At 49.9% G+C, this 17,338-nt stretch overlaps 1 protein-coding gene across 1 annotated transcript; it reads right to left on the reverse strand.

The window, feature by feature from the left end:
- Positions 1 to 1,478: 1,478 nt before the first annotated feature.
- LOC140193216 (lysophospholipid acyltransferase 7-like) lies at positions 1,479 to 16,297 on the reverse strand (the record flags this gene model as incomplete). The annotated part of the gene is made up of 4 exons (XM_072250611.1): positions 16,204 to 16,297; positions 8,761 to 8,890; positions 2,257 to 2,383; positions 1,479 to 1,629 (listed from the first exon to the last, which is right to left on the reverse strand). Coding segments are annotated over exons 1-4 (484 nt in total), but the record flags the coding sequence as incomplete, so codon positions are not given.
- Positions 16,298 to 17,338: the final 1,041 nt, after the last annotated feature.

Here is a 17,338-nt window from a genome sequence, read left to right on the forward strand (position 1 = left end):
GGGGGGGTGGGATGAGAGGGTGGGTGGGGGTGGAGAGGAGGGGTGTGGTGGGATGAGAGGGTGGGGTGGGGGTGGTGAGGAGGGGTGTGGGGGGATGAGAGGGTGGGTGGGGGTGGAGAGGAGGGGTGTAGTGGGATGAGAGGGTGGGTGGGGGTGGAGAGGAGGGGTGTGGGGGGATGAGAGGGTGGGTGGGGGTGGAGAGGAGGGGTGTGGGGGGGATGAGTGGGTGGGTGGGGGTGGAGAGGTGTGAGGGGATGTGGGGGGATGAGAGGGTGGGTCGGGGTGGAGAGGGGTGGGGGGGTGTGGGGGTTGAGAGGGTGGGTGGGGGTGGAGAGGACCGGTGTAGGGGGATGAGAGGGTGGGTAGGGGTGGAGAGGAGGGGTGTGGGGGGATGAGAGGGTGGGTGGGGGTGGAGAGGAGGGATGTGGGGGGATGAGAGGGTGGGTGGGGGTGGAGAGGAGGGGTGTGGGGGATGAGAGGGTGGGTGGGGGTGGAGAGGAGGGGTGTGGGGGGATGAGAGGGTGGGTGGGGGTGGAGAGGAGGGGTGTAGTGGGATGAGAGGGTGGGTGGGGGTGGAGAGGAGGGGTGTGGGGGGATGAGAGGGTGGGTGGGGGTGGAGAGGAGGGGTGTGGGGGGATGAGAGGGTGGGTAGGGGTGGAGAGGAGGGGTGTGGGGGGATGAGAGGGTGGGTGGGGGTGGAGAGGACCGGTGTAGGGGGATGAGAGGGTGGGTGGGGGTGGAGAGGAGGGGTGTGGGGGGATGAGAGGGTGGGTAGGGGTGGAGAGGAGGGGTGTGGGGGGATGAGAGGGTGGGTGGGGGTGGAGAGGAGGGGTGTGGGGCGATGAGAGGGTGGGTAGGGGTGGAGAGGAGGGGTGTGGGGGGATGAGAGGGTGGGTGGGGGTGGAGAGGAGGGGTGTGGGGGGATGAGAGGGTGGGTGGGGGTGGAGAGGAGGGGTGTGGGGGGATGAGAGGGTGGGTAGGGGTGGAGAGGAGGGGTGTGGGGTGATGAGAGGGTGGGTGGGGGTGGAGAGGAGGGGTGTGGGGGGATGAGAGGGTGGGTGGGGGTGGAGAGGAGGGGTGTGGGGGGATGAGAGGGTGGGTAGGGGTGGAGAGGAGGGGTGTAGTGGGATGAGAGGGTGGGTGGGGGTGGAGAGGAGGGGTGTGGGGGGATGAGAGGGTGGGTAGGGGTGGAGAGGTGTGAGGGGATGTGGGGGGATGAGAGGGTGGGTCGGGGGTGGAGAGGGGTGAGGGGGTGTGGGGGTTGAGAGGGTGGGTGGGGGTGGAGAGGGGGGTGTTGGGGGATGAGAGGGTGGGTGGGGGTGGAGAGGGGTGAGGGGGTGTGGGTGGGATGAGAGGGTGGGTGGGGGGTGGAGAGGAGGGGTGTGGGGGGGATGAGAGGGTGGGTGGGGGTGGAGGAAGGAGAAGATGGCGTTGAGGTAGGGAGTAGGCGCCAGGGTTTGGACAAGGGGATTTCTCACCGGTCATAATGCCCAGATAACAGTAGCTGTAACAGAGAATCTCCCGTAGTCCAGGCATCACCCCGTCCAGCGGATGACGACCAGGGGGAGTCCGTCCCCGGCTCAACGCCTCCAGGTAGACCGGGTTCAACTCTGCCGCCAGGCTCACCATCTGGTGAGTGAGAGACAGAGAGACTGTGAGGGTGATAGGAGAGGAGAGAGTGAGGGGAAGAGAGGGAGAGAGTGAGAGGAAGAGAAGGAGAGATTGAGGGGGTGGAAGAGAGGGAGGGGAGAGAGAGGGGTTGAAAGGTGGGGGGGCGGGGATAGATAGATAGAGTGGGGTGGGGTGAGTGTGGAGATAGGGAAGAGGTGGGAGGGTGTTGGGGGAGGAGTTGGGAAGGTGTAAGAGGGAGTATACGGAATGAGAGGGGAAAGGGACGAGGGTGGGAGAAGAGGGTGGAGAGCGGGGTGAGAGTGGGTGTAGGGAGTTGGAGTGGGCAGAGGGTGAGGGGCGGGAACAGGGGGTGGGGGAAGAGTGGGGAGTGGTGGGGAAAGTGGAGGAAGGGGTGGGGAAAGAGGAGGAAGGGTGGGGAAAGAGGGGAGGGGTGGGGAAAGTGGAGGGAGGGGTGGGGAAAGAGGGGAAGGGGTGGGGAAAGGGGGAGGGGTCAGGTGGTGGGTAATGAGGTGCAGAGTGGGGAGAACAGGTGGGGGACAGTGGGTGTGAGTTAGGGAGAGAGTGGGTGGTCAGCAACTGACCCTCCTGTCCCTGGTCGACCCCTGCTGCCCGGTTTGCACTCACCTTGAGCGTCAGCAGGAGCTGGACAGCATTGGCGAAGGGATTGGGGGATGGCAGCCCCAGGTAGCCCAGCATGCGGAAGAGGAGAAGATATGAGAACATCCAGGCCAGAGTGAGCTGGTAGCAGTATCTGCAGGAGAGAGTGAAAGCTCTTAGTTTGTCCAACTGCCCCACCATTGCAGACGAGTGGCTCGACCCTGACACCTCTCTCCCGCTCTGACTGTCTCGGGAAGGTCACCAGCATCTCCAACAATGCACGCGATAGCTGGAGTGACTACAGCGTGTGACAGGGTACAGCGCCCAGCACCAGGAACACGGGTTCAATACCTGATGCTGCCCGTAAGGCAGGGGTGTCAAACTCATTTTAGGTCACGGGCGGGATCAGTTGTGCACGCACGCGTGCTCCCACAGCTTTCGTTACCTTCGTTTTTTCAACCTGCTCTCATGTGTCTCAGTCTCTGCTATATCTACAAAGTGTTTCACTTTACGAATTTCGTTTCTTATGAAGGAGATTGCCTAGCAAGCATTATTTTTATGATTGGTATTAACTTACAGTCGTAGGCTACAAGAAAGTTGTGATGAGAGAGAGAAAAAATGATGCTATTTTGGCTAAGATTGTTTTGGGAGCCACACCCTTTCCATTAATAAGCCATTTGAAATCGAACATTAGCAGCCACAAATGTAGACCTAACGAAACAAATTGTAAATGTAGGCTACACAACTGCACCTAATTTTTATTAGCCCTCTTCCAGCAATCAAACTCAATGAACACAGTTAGCCTCTAATTTTTATTGAAGTGATCACATTTACAATAATAGTCAGAAAATGAATGGATCACAATATTATAACACTCAATATTTCATGATGCATTTTGCTTACATGTCGCAGTGCATCGAACAGTTTCACTCATTTTTCACTTGCTGCTTCCAGACACCTGACATCTCTTGGCTTTAACCAGCCTGTAAACATCAGGCAACCACGAGGAAATAAGCAGATGCTGGAATTTCAAGCAACATCAGCGATCAGTTTCAGGCTGCTGCTACATAACGCCTCTTGGTGTACAATACAATGAAAATTCCAGAATTCCTGCTCTGGATTCGCTGTCTGAACTTTCTCTCTGAGTTTCCCAACAACACCTGCCTTTTCCCCGACCGTGGACGGTGCACCATCTGTTGCCACGCTGACAGCGTGACTCCAGTCAACCCCCAGTCCGTCCAAGGCCCTGACGAGGCTGGAGAAAACATCGTTCGCCTTTGTGGTGTTTCTCATGGGCACCATCTCCACAAACTCCTCGGTGACGGTCAAAGATTCATCAACACCACAAATAAATATTCCCAATTGAGCTACATCAGTCACATCGGTGCTCTTATCAATTGCAATAGAGAAGGCAATAAATGACTTCACTTTGTCTTTTAGTTGACTGCTCAAATCTCCTGCAAGGTCCCCGATTCTCTCTGCCACGCTATTTCTTGACAAGCTGATATTACCAAAAGCCTGTCTCTTCTCAGGGCACACCAGCTCAGCCGCCGTCAGCATGCATGCTTTGATGAAATCCCCCTCTGAGTATGGCTTCGACACAGCAGCTGTTTTGTTGGCAATAATATAGCGGCCTCGACAGCTCCATCATGAGTCTCTCGCCTATTGGTGAACTGATTGCTGTTTTCTCAGAGCTGCTTCAAGCTCGTTTACCTTTTGTGTTCTGAGTCGTCCTGCGTACTTGTCATTTTTTTCTCCGTCTGACGTCTCATAGTGTCGTTTGATATTGTGCTCTTTTGCCACAGCCACTTGTTGCGAGCATATCAGACACACAGGTTTGCGGTTGATCTCACAGAAGAAAAAGCGATCTTTCCAATTATCGTTGAATATCCGACGTTCGATGTCAACTTTTCTTTTCTTGGAAAGCATTTTGAACCACAGCAGCAAACGGTCTCAGCCTTGCTACAGGTGTTACTTACCTGAGTACTCTGTGTGTTTATACTGTGTCTGACGACGTTAGTGGTCTCCAGTGCAGGGTGGTAGGTGCTTATGCACGGCGGCTGGTTAACTGCCGCCTATCATTTTCTAAGTACACACAACAAGCTGCCAGCGCGGCTGGCGGCACAGACAGCGGTGGGAGAGAGAGCGGTTGCTGTACAGATAACCTCTGGCCACTCGTTCCATAGACAGACCACCCTCTGGGTGAAAAAGTTGCCCCTCGGGTCCCCATTAAACCTCTTTCCCCCCTCTCACCTTAAACCTGTGCCCTCTGGTTCTTGCTTGCCCAAGCCTGTGTATATTCACCCTACCTGTGCCCTTCAGTCTCCAACACTGCTTCAAGGAATAAAGTCCTAAACTGACTGACCTCTCAGTATAACTCAGTCACTCAAGTCCTGGCAACATCCTCAGAAATCTCCTCTGCACTCTTTCCATCTTTCCAGAACTGAACACAATACTCCAAATCCCGTACTGGAGTGAGACTGGACACCTCGGTGAGTGGAGCCAGAACGACAAATCTTTCACTCAGCGTCAGTAAAAAAAAAAGAGCTACAGTCATTTAATCATAGGCATAAAAAAGTACAGCCCAGGTTTTGTATGCCTCTATCAAATCTCCTCTCAATCGCCTACATTCCAAGGAAAATAGTCCTGAACTATTCAGTCTTTCTTTATAACTCAGGCCCTCTGTACTCTTTCTACACATTCACATCTTTCCTGTAGGTAGGTGGCCAAAACTGCACGCAATACTCCAAATTAGGCCTCCCCAACCTCTTATACAACTAACATAACATCCCACCTCCTGTACTCAATACTTTGAATGATGGAAGTCAATGTGCCAAAAGCTTTCTTTATAACCTATCTACCTGTGACACCACACTCAGTGAACGATGGTTCTGTGTTGGCAGACCCCCATCCCCGTGTTCCGCCACACCCAGTGAACGATGGTTCTGTATTGACAGACCCCCATCCCCGTGTTCCGCCACACCCAGTGAACGATGGTTCTGTATTGACAGGGCCCCATCCCCGTGTTCCGCCACACCCAGTGAACGATGGTTCTGTATTGACAGGCCCCCATCCCCGTGTTCCGCCACACCCAGTGAACGATGGTTCTGTGTTCTCTATCCCTGTGTTCTATCACAATGCCCTACCGTTCACTGTCAGACCTACCAAACCAAAGTGCAATGTCTTGCACTTGTCTGCATTAAATTCCATTTTCCAGCCGGTCCAGATCCCTCTGCAAGCCATGATAGCCTTCCTCACTGTCCACCGCACCCCTAATCTTCTTGTCATCCGCAAATTTGCTGATCCGGTTAAGCACATGATCATCCAGACTGTTGATACAGATGAGAAACAGCAACGGATCCATGCAGCTGCCAGTCCCAGGCCTCCACTCAGAGAGGTAGCCATCCACTACCACTCTCCCACAAAGCCAATGTTTAATCCAATTTACTTTCATCCAATTTCATCTTGAATGCTGAGCGACTGAACCTTTGTGACCAGCCTCCCATGCAGAACTTTGTCAAATACCTTTCTAAAGTCCATGTAGACAATATCCACTGCCTTGCCTTCATCAACTTTACTGGAAACCTCCTTGAAAAACTATAAGATTGGTTAGACGTGACCTACCATGCAGGAAACCATGCTGACTATCCTTAATCAGTCCATGTCTCTCCAAAGACTTGTATATCCAGGCCCTTAGAATCCCTTTTAATAACTTTCCCGCAACTTACTCACCGGCCTGTAATCTCCTGCTTTACTCTGACAGGCACGTACCAGCTTTGCACTCTCAAAATCTCACGTTTGAGGCCTTCCACTTACCAAGTGCACCTCTGCCAGAAAACAGCCTGTCCCAATCCACACTTGCCAAATCCTTTCTGATACTATCAAAATTGGCCTTTCTTCAATTCAGAATCTGTCCGCGGACCAGACCTCCCCCTTTCCACATTTCCTTTGAAACGAATGGCATTGTGATCACGAGATGCAAACTGTTCCCGACACAAACTTCTGTCACCTGCCCTGCCTCATTCCCTAATAGCAGATCAAGTTTCACACTCTCTCTCGTTGGGACTTCTACATACTGGTCAAGAAAACTTCCCTGAACACAATTGACAAATACGATGCTATCGAGTCCTTTTATAGTATGGAAGTCCCAGTCAATATGTGGAAAGTTAAAACCACCTGCTATACCCAACCTTGTAACATTCTGCAATCTCTCTGCAAATGTCTTCCTCTAAAACCCTTGAATTTGGGAGGGTGGTTTGTAATCAACGTGGTCACACCTTTCTTATTTATCAGTTCCACCCAAAAATGCCTCACTAGACAAGTTCTCCCATCTGTCCTGACTGAGCACTGCCGTGACATTTTCCTTGACTAGTAATGCCGTCCCTTCTCCTTTAATCTCTCCCACTCTGTCGTGTCTAACACATCGGAACCCTGGAATAGTGAGCTGCCAGTCCTGCCCCTCCTGCAAACAAGTTTCACCACAGCTCAACTCTTCTCTCTCCCTCCCCCCTCACTTCCCTTCTGAGTGACAGAGATGTGCCTTTCCTCTGCTGGGCCATTTCCCACTCACAGTATTGAATGTTTTATACCTGTTGTTGAAGGGGATGGCCACTGACTGTATAACCCTTTCTCCCCTCTGACTGTCACCCGATTTCCTGAGTCCTGCACTATCACCCCCTCAACCTCCCACTGATCCAGATTTCATCCAGTTCCAGAGCCAATTCCTTAATGCAGAGTGTTAGAAGCTGCAAATGGTTGCGCTTCTCGCAGGTGTAGTGGTCAGGGACACCGGAGGTCAACCCGCCTTCCCACATCCTGCAAGAGGAGCATTCCACTATCCTGCCGGGCATCCCTACTGTTTTAACTGAGCAGATATAAAGGAGGAAAAAGAATGAATTGTGGGAGAGGAAAAAAACTCTACCCCCAGTTCTTTTGCCTACAGCTAAGTTTGTCTACACTTCCCACTGCCCTGGTAAAGCAACTAATTGTTGACTTCGTTGGGGGGTCCACATCAGGAGATCTTGCTGCTTACACAGGTCAGACACAGACAACGGCTGACCCCCTCCAGCTCCTTTCAGCGTGTGTCATTTGCCCTCCTCCAATTAAACGATTGAAGATGGGAGTATGCTGATTGGTTACGTCACGGTCTGGTACGGTCAGGTACCGTCTGGTAGGGTCTGGTACGGTCTGGTAGGGTCAGGTACAGTCAGGTACGGTCAGCTAGGGTCTGGTACGGTCAGATACAGGCTGGTAGGGTCTGGTACGGTCAGGTACGGTCTGGTACGGTCAGGAAGGTAAGAAGCTGCAGAGTGTACTCACTCAGCCCAGTACATCTCTCCCCACCATCGGGAGTATCTACACCAGGTGCTGCCTCAGGGAGGCAAGGTCACCGTCAAAGATCGCCACTGTCCAGGCCGTGCCATCTTCTCGCATCTCCCATCGGGCAGGAGGTACAGAAGCCCGAAGCCCCACTTCACCAGGTTCAGGATCGGCTACTTCCCTTCAACCAGTTGGCACAAGCCTAATCACCGGCTTGGTACAGTAACGGCATTACCAACTGTCTTCCTTCTGTGAAAAATTGAGTCTGTGTTTCTTTGTGAGCGATGCTCTGTGCCTTTGATGCCGCTGCAGGGAGGCTTTTCATTCCTCCAGTGTTCACACGGGCCCGTGCTTCTTGCCAGTGGTGGGACTCTTCACCAACAATGATGAGATGGCCTTTGGAGAGGAGGTAGTCGAGTCAAGGCCTGGTCCAGACAAATAACCTCTTCCTCAATGCCAGCAAGACAAAGAGTGGGAATCAAAACTCTGGGGTATACACAATCTTGTCCAGGTGACTTACCTACCTTCAGACCTCTCAGGTTCCGAAGGACCTTCTATCTAGTTCTGGCAGCTTCATACGCTTCATGCCCCCGACACCTGGAACTGCTAGTGCCTTCCACATGAAATGTCTAATACCAGAGGGCATGCACTGAAGGTGAGAGGGGATGTGAGGGGTGGATGCCTGGAACGTGCTGCCTGATACGGTGGTAGAGGCAAATACATTTGAGGCTTTTAAAAGATGTTTGGATAGGCACATGAATGTGAGGAAGATGGAGGGTTGTGCAGATGGAGGGTAGGAGAGATTAGTTTGAGGGTTTTTTGATTCACTTTTCACCTAGTTTGCCACAACACTGTGGGCCAAAAGGTCTGTTCTGTACTGTTCTATGTTCTATTAATCACCCTTTCCACTTCTGATCCCTTGATGAGGACTGGTGTGTGTTCCCTTGACTTCCCCTGCCTGAAGTCCACAATCACTTCCTGTGTTTTAATGACGTTGAGTGCAAGGTTGTGCTGCGACACCACTCAACAAGCTGATCTATCTCACTCCTGTGCTCCTCTTCGTCACCATCTGAAACCCTGCCAACGGTTGTGTTGCTGGCAAATTTATTGACGGCACTTATGCTGTGTCTAGCCACACAGTTGTGGGTGTAGAGAGCAAAGCAGCAGGTCTCGGTGAGGGGCGAGGGATCGAGGGACATGATGGACACGTACCTGGTGCAGAACCTGATGATTGCCCAGGTGATGAAGATGCACAGGAGCGAATGGAAGGTGTGAAGGCCACAGGTTGCCGCCACAATAGTGAACCCGATCAGCGTGGCGCTGATCTGTCTCCCCAGCTTCCCTGTGGGGTGGCAAGAGAGAGAGAGAGAGGGTCACTGGCAGGATTCCCACCACCCACGGCTTCCCGTGGCGCTCCCTCTGTATCGGCGTCAGGTGTGAACCGCTTCTGACAAATAACGCGTCCAACATGGAGACAGACCATTCACCAATCATCAATGCCAGCCCAGATTCTCAACTAAGCCTGTTCTAGTTGGTCACATTATACTCGTGTCCTTCTGAACCTTTCCTATCCGTGCACCTGTCCATGTGCCTTTGTCAATGCTGTTAAAGTTCCAGCCTCAACCTCTTCTCCTGGAAGCTCGTTCCATAGACGGACAACCCTCTGGGTGGAAAAAGTTGCCCCCTGGGTCCCTATTAAATCTCTTTCCCCCTCTCACCTTGAACCTGTGACCTCTGGTTCTTGATTGCCCAACCCTGGGAAAAAGACTGTGCTCATTCACCCAATCTGTGTCCTCCATGGTTTTATACACGTCTCAGTCTCCTACACTCTATGGGCCATTTTTGAAGCGGCCATCATCGGAGAGGTCAGCATTAGAGTGAAGGTTTTCAAGGCTTGAGAAAGCAAAAGAACAAGCTGAAGGTTGACTAGTTCCTTGTTTTTCATTCTTTCTATCTGCTTGGTTAGGATAGTAGGGAGATACCAGGCAGGATAGTGGAGTGCTTCTCTTGAGGGATGTGGGAAGGCAGGGAGACCTCCTGTCTCCTTGACGACTACATTTGTGAGAAGTGTATCCTGCTGCAGCTTCTAACACTCTGCATTAAGGAGTTGGATCTGGAACTGGAAAATATCTGGACCAATTGGGAGGCTGAGGGGTAGATAGGATATAAAGAAAGCTGGTTACACCTAAGGTGCAGGACACAGGACGACCATCAGGAAGGGGAAAGGGGAAAGGGGTTAAACAGCCAGTACAGAGTACCCCTGTGGCCATCCCCCTCAACAATAGGTATACTAATTTGGATACTGGTGGGGGGGGGATGACCTAGCAGAGGAAGGTCACAGAGGTCGGATCTCTGGCACTGACTTAGAAGGGAAGGGGAGGGGGAGAAGAGGCGAACTGTGGTGACAGGGTTAGGGGAACTGGAGGGTGGTTCTGTGGATGAGAATGGTTTGATGATGATACTTTACTGATCCCAATGGAAATTACAGTGTCACGGTAGTATTCCAAGTGCACAAATATAAATATTAGAAGTGAAATAAAAAGAATAAGTTAGCACAAACAGTCTAACAGGAGGGGCGTCATCACTTCCCCCACTATAGGTTGACTCACTATAGAGCCTAATGGCCAAGGGTAAGAATGACCTCATATTGAAGCAGCGCAGTTGTCTCAGTCTTTTACTAAAAATGCTCCTCTGTTCAGCCAAGGTGGCATGCAGAGGGTGAGAAACATTGTCCAGAATTGTCAGGGTTTTCCGTGGGGTCCTTTGTTCTACCACAGCCTCCCGTCTGTCCAGTTTGACCCCTATAACAGAGCCAGCCTTTCGAATCAGTTTATTGAGCCTGATGGTAACACCCCTGTTGATGCCATTGCCTCAGTACACCACCGCATAGAAGATCTTTCTGGTACAAAAAACCGGTAGAATATGTGAAGGAGAGGCCTGCATACTCCAAAGGACTTCAGTCTCCTCAGGAGATAGAGGCAACTCTGGCCCTTCTTGTACACAGCCTCCGTGTTGGTGCACCCCCAGGTACTGGAAGGTTCTCACCCCATCCACATCCCCACCATCAGTAGTAACAGGGAGCAGTGCAGGCTCAGTCTTCCTAAAGTCCATCACCATCTCCTTTGTCTGACTGATGTTGAGCTGCAGATGATTCAGCTTGCACCATTTGACAAAGTCCTCCACCAGAACCCTGTACTCATCCTCCCGTCCACCCTTTATAAACCCAAATATTGCTGAGTCATCAGAGAATTTCTGCAAAGGACAAGAATCAGTGTTGTATCTAAAGTCCAAAGTACACAGGGTAAACAGGAAAGAAGACAATACAGTCCCCTGTGAGGCCCCAGTGCTGCTTACAGCCATGTCTGACACACATCTCTGGAGTCTCCCAGGTGCTGCGGTCCAGGATATCTCAGATTGAGTCCTCAGCATTCTTAAGTAGGACGGTGAACAGCCAGAGGTTGTGGTTCATGTAGTTACCAATGACATGGGTAGGAGAATGACCAGGTTCTTCAAAATGAGTTCAGGGAGTTAGGTGCTAAGTTAAAGGGCAGGACCTACAGGGTTGTGATCTCAGAATCGCTACCTGTGCCACGTGCTAGTGAAGCCAGAAATAGGAAGATTACAGATTAATACGTGGCTCAGGAGGGAGGGAATATGATTTTTGGACGATTGGGCTCTCTTCCGGGAAAGGTGGAACCTGTACAGAAGAGACGGTTTGCACCTGAACTGGAAAGGAACTAATATCCGATCAGCAAAGTTTGTTCATACTGCATGGGGTGGGCAGGGTTTAAACTAGAAGTGAAGGGGGATAGGAACAGTTAGTGGATAGTGGAGACAGACAAAGTTAGAAATTAAAAAGTTGAGCATGGTGCAACTAGTGTCCTGAGCTGCACATATTTCAATGCAAGAAGTATCGTGGAAAGGCAGATGAGCTCAGGGCACGGATCAACACCTGGAATTATGATGTTGTAACCATGAGTGAGATTTGGTTGGAGGAGGGGGCAAGACTGGTAGCTCAATATTCTGGGGTCCCGACAGAGCGGAGAGATTAAAGGGGGGGGGGGGGAGGCGGTACTAGTCAGGGAAAATATCATGACAGTGCTCCATCAGGACAGACTGGAGAACTCGTCTAGCGAGGCGTTATGGGTGGAACTGGGAAATAAGAAAGGTATGACCATGTTAATAGGCCTATATTACAGACCACCCAACAGTCCTTGGGATTTAGAGGAACAAATTTGTAAAGAGATCGCAGGCTGTTGCAAGAAACATAAAGTTATGACAGTAGGTGATTTTAACTTTCCACACATTGACTGGGACCCCCATATTGTAAAAGGGCTGGATGGAATAGAGTTTATCAAATAGGTTCGGGAAAGTTTTCTAAATCAATGTATAGAGGTCCCAACTAGAGAGTGCGATACATTATCTATTAAGGAATAAGACAGGGCAGATGACAGAAGTTTGTGTAGGGAAACACTTTGCATCTGGTGACCCAATCCCATTAGTTTCAAAGTAAATATGGAAGAGGAAATCTGGTCCTCAGGTTGAGATTCTAAATTAGAGGAAGGCCAGTTTTGATGGCATCAGAACGGATCTGGCAAGTGTGGATTGGGACAGACTGTTCTCTGGCAAATTTGTACTTGGTAAGTGGGTGGCCTTCAAAAGTGAGATTTTGAGAGTACAAAGCTTGTATGTGTCTGTCAACCTTGGTTTTTCTGAGATATTGAGGCTCTGGTTAAAAGAAGGAGGTGCATAGCAGATATAGGCAGATAGGAACAAATCAGGTGCTCAGAAATGTAAGAGAACAGTTATGAAAGAAATCAGGAGGGTTAAAAGAAGGCATGAAGTTGTCCAAACAGACAAGGTGAAGGAGAATCCGAAGGGGTTCTACAGATATATTAAGAGCAAAAGGATTGCGAGGAACAAAATTGGCCCTCTGGAGATTAGAATGGTAATCCACGTGTGGAACCAAAAGAGAAGGGGTGATCTTAAATACACTTTTTGCATCTGCATTTACTCAGGAGATGGACGCAGTCTATGGAAGTGAGGCAAAGCAGCATGGACCCGATACAGATTCAGAGGAGGAGGGTTTTTCCTGTCTTGAGGCAAATTAGGGTGGAAATATCCCCAGTGACTGACAAGGTGCTCTCTAGGACCCTGCAGAAGACAAGTGCAGAAAGTGCTGGGGCACTGGCAGAGATATTTAAATCATCCTTTGCGGCAGGAGAGGTACCAGGGGTTTGGAGGATAGTCAATGTTGTTCTGTTGTTAAAGAAAGGCTCTAAAAATAAACCATGAAATTATAGGCCAGTGAGCCTGGCATCAATAGTGAGAATGTTTTTGGAAGGCATTCTCAGGGACCGGATATATGAGTAATTGGATAGACGTGGATTGATTAAAGATAGTCAGCATGGCTTCGTGGTAGATCATATCTAACCAATTTTATAGTTTTTCAAGGCAGCTTACAAAAGTTGACAAAGACAAGACAGTGGATGTTGCCTACAAGGCATCTGACAAGGTCCCTCATGGGAGGTTGGTCAAGATGGTTCAGTCACTCAGCAGAGGGACAAGTGGGAGGTGTTGCACTTCAACAGGACCAACCAGGGTAGGTCTTACTCAGTGAACAGTAGGACACTTCAACAGGACCAACCAGGGTAGGTCTTACTCAGTGAACGGTAGGACACTTCAACAGGACCAACCAGGGTTGGTCTTACACAATGAATGGTAGGACACTTCAACAAGACCAACCAGGGTTGGTCTTACACAATGAATGGTAGGACACTTCAACAGGACCAACCAGGGTTGGTCTTACACAATGAATGGTAAGGCACTGAGCAATGTAGTAGAACAAAGGGATCTGGGAATGCAGGTCCGTAATTCATTGAAAGTGGTGTCACAGGTAGATAGGGTCATATAAAAAGGCTTGTTTCTGAGCTGTATCTTTCTATGATTTCAGGAATAAAGTCCCAACCTCTCTCCATAAATCAGTCCCTCAAGTCCCGGCAACATCCTCATAAATCTCACCAACATCTTGTACAACTGCAACATAATGCCTCAACAACATAGGCCTCCAAATACTTGCCAAGATATAGAGTTGACATTGCAAAGGGAGCTGGATAAAGCCCAATTTATACTTCTGCGTCAAACGTATGCCGTAGGTACCGTGTACCCTACGCCGTAGGGTGACGTGCACCTCCCCAAAAATGTAACTCATGCGTCGTGGTGACACAGACTGCAACAACTGTGATTGGTCCGCTTGGTAGCATTGCATTTCCAGTTGCTTTTCTCCGCCATGCCCGTACACTGATGTGAAATAAATGGTTGGAGACGATGAACCAGATCGTCAAGTCTACCTGCCGACATCCGAAAATATTTGAAATGAATTTCCTTGTCTATGTCTCTCATGAAGAAACTCAACACAGTGGCATAGAAACCCCACCGCCAACTAGCGTTTTGGCGGTGAATTGCAGAGCAACACAAACACAACTACGCATGCTCGCTACGGTGTAGGGCTACGCAAAATTCTAAATCAGGCCTATGGCGTAGCCCGTACGCACAAGTATAAGTCAGCCTTAAAGGCATGTAATAAGAGTAATGTCACAATTGTAATAGGGGTCTTCAACACGCAAGGGGAAATCAGGTTAGTGTCAGATCACAAGAGAGGGAATTTGTTGAATGTCTGCGAGATGGCTTTTTAGAGCAGCTTGTGCTTGAGCCTACTTGGGGAAAGCCATCTTAGGTTGGGTTTTGTGTAATAACCCAGATCTTATTAGGGAATTTAAAGTTTTAAAGTAAAGGAACCCTTCGGAGGCAGTGATCATAATATGATTGAATTCATACTACAATCTGAGAGGGAGAAGCATGTCAGGTGACTCAGTATCACAATGGAATAAAGGGGATTACAAAGGCATGAGAGACTTGCCAATAATATGAAGCAGGACACGAAAAGTTTTTTCAGTCATATAAAGAGTAAAAGGGAGGTGAGAGTTGATATTGAACCACTGGAAAATGATGTTGGTGAGGTAGTCATGGGGACAAAGAAATGGCAAATGAACTTAATGGGTACTTTGTATCAGTCTTCACTGTGGAAGACATGTGCCAGAGGTCCATGAGTGTCAGGGAGCAGGAGTGAGTGCATTACTACTACAAAGGAAAACGTGCTGGGCAAACTCAAAGGTCTTAAGATGGATAAGTCACCTGGGCCAGATGGACTACATCCCAGAGTCCTGAGAGAGGTTGCTGAAGAGATAACGAATGCACTGGTCATGATCTTTCAAGAATCACTCGATTCTGGCACAGTCTTGGAGGACTGGAAGATTGCAAATGTCACTCCACTCTTCAAGAAGGGAGGACGGCAAAAGAAAGGCCAGTTAGCCTAACATCAGTGGTTGGGAAAGTGTTGGAATCTATTACTAAGGATGAGGTTTCAGGGTACTTGGAGACTAATGATAAAATAAGTCAACATCAGCATGGTTTCTGTGAAGGGAAACCTTGCCTGACAAATCTGTTAAGAGTTCTTCAAGGAAGTAACAAGCAGGGTGGACAAAGGAGAGTCAGTGAATGTCATCTACTTGGATTTTCAAAAGGCATTTGATAAGTGACACACATGAGGCTTCCTAACAAGGTAAAATCCTATGGCACTAGTGGAAAGATACTGACATGGGTAGCGGAATGGCTGACAGAAGAAGGCAGCAAATGGGAATAAAAAGGGGCTTTTCTGGTTGGCTCTCTGTAACTAGTGGTGTTCCTCAGGGGTCAGTATTGGGCCCGATGCTTTTCACTTGTTTGTCAGTGTTTGGATAATGGAATTGATGGCTTTGTGGCAAAGTTTGCAGATAACACGAAGATAGGTGGAGGGATAGGTAGTGCTGAAGAAGCAATGCAATTACAGCAGGACTTTGACAAATTGGAAGAATGGCCAAAAAGTGGCAGATGGAATACAGTGTTGGGAAACATATGATAATGCATTTTGGTAAAAGGAACAATAGTGCAGACTATTATCTAAATGGGGAGAAGGTTCAAACATCAGAGGTGCAGAGGGACTGAGGAGTCCTTGTACAAGACTCACAGAAGTTTAATTTACAGGTCAAGTCTATGGTAAAGAAGGCAAATGCAATGTTGGCATTTATTTCAAGGGGAATAGAATATAAAAGCAAGGAGATAATGCTGAGCCTTTATAAGACACTAGTTAGGCCACACTTGGAGTATTGTCATCAGTTTTGGGCCCCATATCTCAGAAAGGATGTGTTGTCATTGGAGAGAGTCCAGAGGAGGTTCATGAGGGTGATTCTGGGAATGAAGAGGTTAACATATCAGGAGTATTTGCCAGCTTTGGGCCTGAACTTACTGGAATTTAGAAGAATGTGAACATTGAAACCTACTGAATGTTGAAAGCATCAGAAAGGGTGGATGTAGAGAGGATACTTCCAATGGCGGGGGTATCCAGAACGAGAAGGCACAGCCTCAAAATTCAGGGGTGACCCTTAGAATAGAGGTAAGGAGGAATTTTTTAGCCAGAGAATAGTGAATCTGTGGAATGCTCTGCCACAGACTGTGGTGGAGGCCAAAGCCCATTTTCCCAGCCTGAAAATTATGTCTGCAAACTAATACAGATCCCCCCCAGTAGCAGGTGAGAGTGTGGACCATTGTGGAACATACCGGTCTGTTTCAAGCAGAATCCAATGGGGATTGAGCCAGTGAGGATGGCAACATACTTCAGCTCCTCCAGAGACATGTTTGGGCCTTGGACCTGCACAGACACAGAAGTTATTGCAACACGTCAAAAATCTAAGGGATTATGCAACATCCTCCCCACCAACCCATTACACACTTCTGCAGTCAGAGAGAGAGTGAAGCTCCCTCCATCCAATCACACACTCCCAGGGTCAGACACAGAATAAAATCTCCCTCCACACTGTCCCACCACACACCCCTGGGGTCAGACACAGAATAAAATCTCCCTCCACACTGTCCCATCACACACTCCTGGGGTCAGACACAGAATAAAATCTCCCTCCACATTGTCCCATCACACACTCCTGGGGTCAGACACAGAGTGAAGCTCCCTCCACACTGTCCCATCACACACTCCCGAGGTCAGACACAGAATGAAATTCCCTCCACACTGTCCCATCACACACTCCTGGGGTCAGACACAGAGTGAAGCTCCCTCCACACCGTCCCATCACACATTCCCGGGGTCAGACACAGAGTGAATCTCCCTCCACACTGTCCCATCACACACTCCCGGGGTCAGACACAGAGTGAAACTCCCTCCACACTGTCCCATCACACACTCCCGGGGTCAGATACAGAGTGAATCTCCCTCCACACCGTCCCATCACACACTCCCGGGGTCAGATACAGAGTGAAGCTCCCTCTACACCGTCCCATTCACTCCCGGGGTCAGACACAGAGTGAAACTCCCTCCACACTGTCCCATCACACACTCCCGGGGTCAGAAACAGAGTGAAGCTCCCCACATACCGTCCCATCACACACTCCCGTGGTCAGACGCAGAGTGAAGCTCCCTCTACACCGTCCCATTCACTCCCGGGGTCAGACGCAGAGTGAAGCTCCCTCTACACCGTCCCATTCACTCCCGGGGTGATCTCCCCCTACACTGTCCCACTCACTCCCGGGGTGATCTGCCCCTACACTGTCCCACTCACTCCTGGGGTGATCTCCCCCTACACCGTCCCATTCACTCCCGGGGTGATCACCCCCTACACCGTCCCACTCACTCCCGGGGTGATCTCCCCCTACACCGTCCCATTCACTCCCGGGGTGATCT

The sequence above is a fragment of the Mobula birostris genome, unplaced genomic scaffold (genome assembly GCF_030028105.1).
Source record: "Mobula birostris isolate sMobBir1 unplaced genomic scaffold, sMobBir1.hap1 scaffold_4474, whole genome shotgun sequence".
NCBI classification, from domain to species: Eukaryota; Metazoa; Chordata; class Chondrichthyes; order Myliobatiformes; family Myliobatidae; genus Mobula; species Mobula birostris.